The sequence below is a fragment of the Propithecus coquereli genome, unplaced genomic scaffold, assembly GCF_000956105.1.
Source record: "Propithecus coquereli isolate 6110/MARCELLA unplaced genomic scaffold, Pcoq_1.0 Scaffold1, whole genome shotgun sequence".
In the NCBI taxonomy this organism is placed as follows: domain Eukaryota; kingdom Metazoa; phylum Chordata; class Mammalia; order Primates; family Indriidae; genus Propithecus; species Propithecus coquereli.
In genome coordinates, this window is record NW_012133857.1 from 11,468,597 (window position 1) to 11,476,827 (window position 8,231).

At 39.5% G+C, this 8,231-nt stretch overlaps 1 protein-coding gene across 1 annotated transcript in view; it reads left to right on the forward strand.

Annotated features, from left to right (window-relative positions):
- FBXW12 (F-box and WD repeat domain containing 12) overlaps nt 1-4,219 on the forward strand; it is a 9,696-nt gene extending 5,477 nt beyond the window's left edge. The window contains exons 5-9 of the mRNA XM_012638534.1: nt 1,334-1,543; nt 2,146-2,304; nt 3,116-3,326; nt 3,821-3,999; nt 4,079-4,219. Coding sequence (XP_012493988.1) covers nt 1,334-1,543; nt 2,146-2,304; nt 3,116-3,326; nt 3,821-3,999; nt 4,079-4,219 — 900 coding nt within the window. The remainder of the gene's footprint in view (nt 1-1,333; nt 1,544-2,145; nt 2,305-3,115; nt 3,327-3,820; nt 4,000-4,078) is intronic.
- The last annotated feature ends 4,012 nt before the right edge of the window (nt 4,220-8,231 follow it).

Here is an 8,231-nt window from a genome sequence, read left to right on the forward strand (position 1 = left end):
TGGCATCAGCCTAGCTCACAGCAACCTCAAACCCCTGGGCTCAAGCGATCCTCCTGCCTCAGCCTCCCGAGTAGCTGGGACTACAGGCACATGCCACCGTGCCCGGCTAATTTTTTCTATTTTTAGTTGTTTGTTTAATTTCTTTCTGTTTATAGTAGAGATGGGGTCTCTCTCTTGCTCAGGCTGGTCTTGAACTCCCGAGCTGAAGCAATCCTCCCGCCTCGGCCTCCCAGAGTGCTAGGATTACAGGTGTGAGCCACCGCACTCAGCCAAGCTTGTTGTTTTAAGCCACTAAATCTTGAGAGAATTTTCTACATAGCAATAGATATCACTACACAGGAAACCTGTTATAGTGTTAGGAATCAAAGTAGTAATTACATTTGAGAGGGATGGAGGGGTTATTTTATTGTTTTCTTCTGAGACAGTCTCGCTCTGTTGCCCAGGCTAGAGTGCTGTGGCATCAGCCTAGTTCACAGCAACCTCAAACTCCTGGGCTCAAGCGATCCTCCTGCCTCAGCCTCCTGAGTAGCTGGGACTACAGGCACACACCGCCACACCCAACTAATTTTTTCTATTTTTAGTAGAGACGAGGTCTCACTCTTGCTCAGGCTGGTCTTGAACTCCTAACCTCAAGTGATCCTCCCGCCTTGGCCTCCCAGAGTGCTAGGCGTGAGCCACTGCGCCCAGCCTAGAGGGGTTATTAAATTGAATAAGTGCAACGGGACTTTGGGAGGGCTTAGAAGTAGTACATTGGTATTCACTTATATTAATAAAAATTTATTAAACTTTACATTTATGTTTTTACTCTCTTTTTTATGATAAACTTCACATTTTTTTCAAAAAGGTTGAAGAAAAGTCTAGAAAGGAAACTATTCTGTCTTGTTTGCAATGTACAAAGTTGATGATGGAATAACGATCTGCAAGATAGGTAATACCTTTTGAGCTCCTACTATGTCCTAGCCAGAATTCTAAGTATGTTTCATGTGTTGTGAAATGTGATAACAGGCCCATAAGAAGCCAAGAAGCCATGGTAGTAAGTGCCTTGCTGAATGTTGCGTGGTTAGTAAGAGGCAGAACTAATTTGAGCCCAGGAAGTTTGGTCATTCTTTATGTCTGTCACGCAGCAAGCTCCTGTCTCTGAGTATGTTGCATAGTTCCTGCTTTCATGTTCACTGCCCACAAATAATTGAGATGTTTAGAATATTCATATCCTTTTCCCAGAAGCAAGAAGCGGATCTGATTTTGAAGAGGCTTCCAAATAAACATGGGCAGAAAGAAAACAGTAGGTGCAAAGAGCTCCTTGGGCACAGATAGTGTTACTCTTGTTCCCTAGGGCGTCGTGATGTGGTCGAGCCCAGCCCAGCAGTCCAGAATTGGGTATCTGGCAACGATCCCTCAGATGCATCTCGCAATCACTCTGGATATCGAGGGGACTATCAAAGTGTGGAATTGTCAGGACAGGGATGCTCTGGCTGCTTTTGCCATGCCGCGGGCCTGTTCTTCCATGGAAGCCTATTTCTCAAAGGGTGGCCCAATCCTGATGGTGAGTGAGCCCTGGATCTGGAGGGGGTCCACAAATCAAAATGCCTGCTGCCTTGACAGGTGTCGAGTTCCCAATACTGTCACATCCCAATCTGTCGTCTTGGAGTCATCCCTTCCACATACCCTGAGAGTCGGTCACAATATTGCAAGGGGTGTTGCCACACAAACCTCCATACTATCTTGGCCTTTGACCTAACTCAAGTACATTTCTTCAGCCATTCTTAAAAAAACAAAAAAGAAACAGAAAACTTCCTGAATTATTTCAATATTATTTCAATTATTATTTCTTCTCTTCTTTCAAGTGTGTGTTATTGTATAGTCCATGAACTTGAACAGGGACAGTGGAGGGGAGAGATGGGTTTGCGGAGACATTGAGAAAAAGTATAGTGTTAATATGCTAATGAATAACTATCCTTGAGAAGAGTGCTTTGGGGCTTAGAAAGTTTTATTGTATGGGATCATCCCAACAACGTGTGAGGCAGGCTGCTGAGAGGTTTTGATCTTCATTATGTGGCATATCTTGCAGCAGACAGTGCTGCCTCCTGTGTACTTTAGGATTTCATGTCTCTTTCTGTTGCTATGGTAAGGACGCTTTGGTTTCAGGTTGGTGATTCTGAAGGGGACATCTACACATTTGCAGTGCCTGGGTTAAAGATTATTTCAAAAGTCAAGGCATTTCATCATAGTGTTGATCTTCTACATTGCTCTCCTGACAAGAAATGGGTCTTTGCGTGTGGAATACAGCAGTATGTCTTGCCAAAGGTAGGTGCGGCTCTGTGTACCTCAGCTTCCAGATGGGAGGGTCAAGCATGAGGAAGATCAGGTTAGAAAATATTTAGAGAAACTGCAGAGCTCAGGACCAGGCATACTGCTCCTTCCTCTCTAAGACCATATCACAAGGGGAATGCATCCTGTAGTCAGGAAACAATGCTCTGGGAAACGATAGTATCCAGTTGCCACGGCAAATGTTTATTAATGAAAATTTGTTCGGGAAGCCTGAATCTGCCAAAGAGATGGAAGAGGTTGAAAGAGGTATCAAGAAATTGGGATCTTTGGTAACCTTGTTCACTTTTGCTTTCCTTTTATCTGCCTTGGCTGGAAAGTACAGCAAAGCCCACAAGTAAGTAAGTACGCATCAGCTCTGACTGTCACTCTGAGGAAGTCTTTAGCCTTTGAGCAGGCCATTGGTAGCATGGCACCCATGGACTGGGCACCAAAGAGTAAGGAGTTAAGGCAGGAGGTAGTAAAAGCAAAACATCCCCTGACTAGCTCTCCAAAAGCATCAACCTCAACTTGATCAGGGGTTCAACGTGGCAAGATGGTTTTATAACCTCTTGCCATTGCCATGCTTCAGGGACTTCATTCTACCTGTGAACGTGACAGGGAGGATAGAAAGACAGTTCCCTATTTGTTGAAGTGACAAGCAGCAACCGCTCAACCCTTCCTGAGATGCAGAATAGGCTTTGGCCACAGGATGGGGATTTTTAAGGAGGCTTTTCTGAAGTCACTCCTGCACCAAGATGCTACAACTTCCCCCTTCACCTGACGACAAGTGCAAATACTCTCTCTTCAGGCATTTCTCACAGAGAGCTTACTGAAACCATCAGAGGGCAGCTTCCCTGTGTCTCTGGGTCTCCCATGTGTATCATGCTACAGAGCCTGCTGGATCCCAAGGAAGGAAAGTAGGATAACACTGATGTTCCGAAAAGGCACTACCAAAACAACGGGATTCACCACCTTTGATCTAGCAACTGAGAGCACTGAGGGCCAAACAGTCATCCAAGGTAGCCTACACCACGTCAGAAAAGCTTGCTTCTCTTCCTTATCACATGCGTTCACGTTAAGCTGTGAATTCATGTAAATAGGTCGATCTGTGTAAAGGGAACAGGGGATTTCTTTGGCTGGGGGTGAGCCCACGCTTGTTTGACGCTAACACCCACGCTGACCTCTGCACTCCACCCTGGGCAGACATGCTGAGATTTCCATCATGTTTTAGGGCCTGGATTCTAATGCCCCTTCCCACTCCAGGCCTTCCCTCAATGCCTGAGCTATTATTTCTCATTCACAGCCTTCTGTGCCTGTGTCGTAGCACCCATTATCGTGGTCAGAGACGTGTTGTCGGGCCACTGGACTACCCTCTGTTTTCCTCACAGGACTGAAGTCCCAGGGGAGTAGGGAGTGTTTTTCCATTCAGTGTAAGGATATTGTTCTGACAAAATGATTCCATCTTTACCTGCCTGTGTGTGTATATGCACATATGTGTTTTGAATGAAAACAGCACATCAGATCGGAAGTTTCCTGTTACCAGTTCACGTGCAGAGTCCTCTGTGGATGGGAGCTGGTGCTGAAAACCTGATCGTTTTTGCGAGCGGGCCGTCCTTGTTCCTCTTCACTATCAATGGCCTCCTGCTGCTACAATTTCAGGACCACCAGAAAACCATTGACAACTTGTGGGTGGTACGTATGATCCTTCTCCTCCCACTGCTTTTGATCTGAATTCGACTTTGTGGCCACTTACTCAGGGTGTCCTTTGAAGGATTCTCTCCATGTCCTCACTACATCCTTGGATGACTCTTTGCATATGTACATGTGGGAGGAGGAAGGCCGCTATCCTTATCTCAAGAGCTGCTGTCACCTGGGACACATGCAGCATGATCTGCCACTGCTGACCCGGTAAGCCCTGCTTTGTGACCTAAACTTTCCTGGAAAATTTGTAATTTCCACGTTAAAGGGTGAGTAGGTTTTATCCCACGATTCTGATTGAGGATAGATAGGAATAAACTTACACCTGAAAAGAGAATTGCTAGTTCTTGGAAGTCACAGCACTTGCAATAGAAGTCAAAAGACTTTCCAAAGTGGCTCTCAATTTATACTCCCACAGGCAGTGTATGGAAGATTATATCCTCAATATCCTATCTTTACTTGAAGGTTTGTACTCTTTTTGAGTTCATTCATCATTTGGGTTGCTTCTTTAGTGAGCTGCCTTTATCTCCAAATTGCTAATTTTTCCTCTGATTTGCTTGCCTTTAAATTATTTTCCTTGAGATTTTCCATATTGTACATAGAAGTCTTGTCTTTTATATGCTTTACAAATATTTTCTTTCAGACTGTTTGTCATTATAATGCTTATAGTGCATTTTTTGCAATATCTAACAATACATATACATATACCCTTTGAACTACCAATGTAATCCAATGATTAAAAATACATTGGCTGTTCATTACGGTGTCACTTGTGACTGCTTAATGCTGGAAACTACTTAACAACCCAAACAAAAGATTTGTTTAAATTACTACAGTAATTTAAATGGAGTATCATGAAGCTGTTGTTAATTTTTTTAAGAGGTGCAATTTCTATGTTCAGATAAGTTATTTCCAGTGTTTTGTTTTTTTTTTTTGAGACAGAGTCTTACTCTTTTGCCCTGGCTAGAGTGAGTGCCGTGGTGTCAGCCTAGCTCACAGCAACCTCAAACTCCTGGGCTCAAGCGATCCTCCTGCCCCAGCCTCCCGAGTAGCTGGGACTACAGGCATGCGCCACCATGCCCGGCTAATTTTTTCTATATATTTTTAGCTGTCCAATTAATTTCTTTCTATTTTTGGTAGAGACGGGGTCTCGCTCTTGCTCAGGCTGGTCTCGAACTCCTAAGCTCAAACAATCCGCCTGCCTCGGCCTCCCAGAGAGCTAGGATTACAGGCGTGAGCCACCGCGCCCGGCCATTTCCAGTGTTTTTGAGGTGAAACTGTTATAATTAAATAGATGCAATTATGCTTAGCACACTTTCATGTTTTTTGCTGTATGTACTGTTATCTAATCTTAGCCTACACCAATCATAAATACTCATTTCCTTTCAATAATTTCTAATATTTCCCCACCATATCAGGTGTCCAATACTGCATAACTTTGTATGTTTTATCTATCTGAATTTTTTTATAAGGCAGAGAAATTTTTTGTTTTTCCCAAATAGAATCCAGTTGCTCAATACAATTTGTTTTGGTAAAAATAATATTCTATAATCAGAAGCACAATAAAACCACGGAACATCACTCCCAAAGTTTCCTCACACCCATTGCAGTCCATCCCTCCTCCTACCTCCAGCACCAGGCAACCATTGATCTGCTTTCCGGACATATAAATTAGTTTATATTTTTTAAAATTTTATGTAAATATAATTATATAGTATATATTCCTTTGTGCCTGGCCTCTTTCAGTGAGCATCATGTTTTTGAAATTCACCTGTGTTGAGTGCATCAGTAGTTCATCCCTTTTCATTGCTGAGTAGTGTTCAACTGTATACATACACCACAGTTCATCACTTCACCAGCTGAGGAGCATTTATGTTGTTTACAGTTTGGGATGATTATAAATAAAACTGCTGTAAACATTTGCGAATAGGTTTTTGTGTGCATTTACCTAAAAGTGGAACTGTTGGGTCACATGATAAGCATATGTTTAACTTCGTAAGAAACTGCAAAATGCTTTCCAAGGGAGCTATGCCTATTTGCACTCTCACCAACAATGTATGAGAGTTCCAGTTTCTCCACTTGGTATTGTTTGGATTTTGTTTTATCTTTTTTACATTCAGATAGGTATATAGTGATACCTCATTGTGATTGTGCTTTGTGTGTCTTTTCCCAATGATGTTGAGCAATTTTTTTGTTATTTGCCATCCAGGTATCTTCTTTGTTGAAGCATTTGTTCAAATCTTTTGATCATTTTTAAATTGGGTTGTTTATTTTCTTAATATTGAACTTCCATAGTTTATATATTTGGGATATAAGTCTTTTATCATATAAGGATTTGCAAATATTTTCTCCCACTCTGTGGTTCGTCTTTCTACTCTCTTAACAGTGTCTTTCAAAGAGCAGGTGTTCTCAACTTTGAAGTCCAATTTTTCTTTTAAAATGATGAGACTTGGGGTGTTGTATCTAAGAAATATTTGCCTAACTCAAAGTCAAAGATTTCTCCTATGTTTTCCTCAAAAATTTTTATAGTGTTGGGTTTTACATTTAGGTCTATGATCCATTTTGAGTTAGATTTTGTAAGGGCAAGATATATTAATAGATCAAGGTTTATTTTTTGCATATGGATATTCAATTATTCAGCATCATTTCTTGAAAAAGCTATTCTTTCTCCATTGAATTGCTTTTTCACGTTTGTCAAAAATTAATTGACTATGTATGGGTTAATTTCAAGACTCTCTTTTGTTCCAATGGTCTATATGTCTATCCTTTCTTTAATAACACACTACCTTGAAAGTGTAACTTTATAGAAACTTTGAAATCAGATGATTTGAGTCCTCCAATTTTTCTTTTGCAAAATTATTTTGATTATTCTGATTCCTTTGTTTCCACATAAATTTTAGAATTTGTTTGTAAAGTTCTGCAGAAATTCTACTGGATTTATATTGGAATTCTATTGGCTCTATAGATAAATGTGGGAGAAATTAGCATCTTTACTATATTGACCCTTCTGATCCATGAACCCATGTGTCTCTCAATTTATTTAGGTCTTCTTTAATTTCTTCCATCAGTGTTTGTAGTTTTTAGAATATGGATCTTGTACATACTTTATAAAATTGACAATTAAGTATTTCATGTTTTAGTGCTGTTTTAAAGAGCACTGTCTTATTTAATTTCCATGTTTCATTTCTAGTACATTGAAATATGACTTTTGTATATTGACCTTATATCCACCAATCTTGATAAATTTACTTATTCTAATAACTTTTATTTATATATTAGTATGTATGAATATCCACATATCTACATACCAATATATAGATATTCATGTTTTTTTTTCTGTGTAGACAATCAGGTCATCTGTCAATAGAGACAATTTTATTACTTTCTTTCCAACCTGTATGCTTTTACTCATTCTTGCCTTATTGTATTGGCTATGACCTTCTGTGTGATGTTGGAGTAGAGAACAGACATCCCTGCACTAGATGGAAAGTGTTTGGTCTTTCACCATTATTATATCCACTGTATGGTTGTAGTTTTTGTTTTTTGGGTTTTGTATTTTTCTAAGAGGCTGGAATAGAAGTCAAATTCACTGTATGTTTTCGTAGATGCCCCTTGTTAGGTTGAGGAAGTTTCCTTCTAGTCCTAGATTACTGAGGGTTTTTATCATGAATAGATGTTTAATTTTCTCAAATACTTTTTCTGCATAAATTGTTATAAGCATATAGTTTTTCTTTTTTAGGTTATTAGTAAGATATATTGTTTTTTATTTGTGGTTGAGACATGGCATTTTATTTTTAAATTTTTAATTAACAAATAATAATTATATATTTATGAGATACAATGTAATATTTTCATTTATGTATACATTGTAGAATGATTAAATCAAGCTTTAACATATCCATCACCTCACATACTTATTTTTTTCTATGAAAATATTTTAAATCTATTCTTGGCAAATTTTCAAATATACAATACATTATTATTAACTATAGTCACCCTACTATGCCATAGATCTCTGAAACTTACATTCCTCTTACTTAAAGTTTGTACCCTTTGACTAATAACTCCCCATTACTCTTCCCCTCCCAGCATCTGTTAACCATGATTCTGCTTGCTTCTCTATTTCTGTGAGTTCAATTTTTTTTTTTTTAGATTCCACATATAAGTTAGATTATGCAGTATTTGTCTTTCTGTGCTTGGCTTATTTCACTTAACATCATTACCTG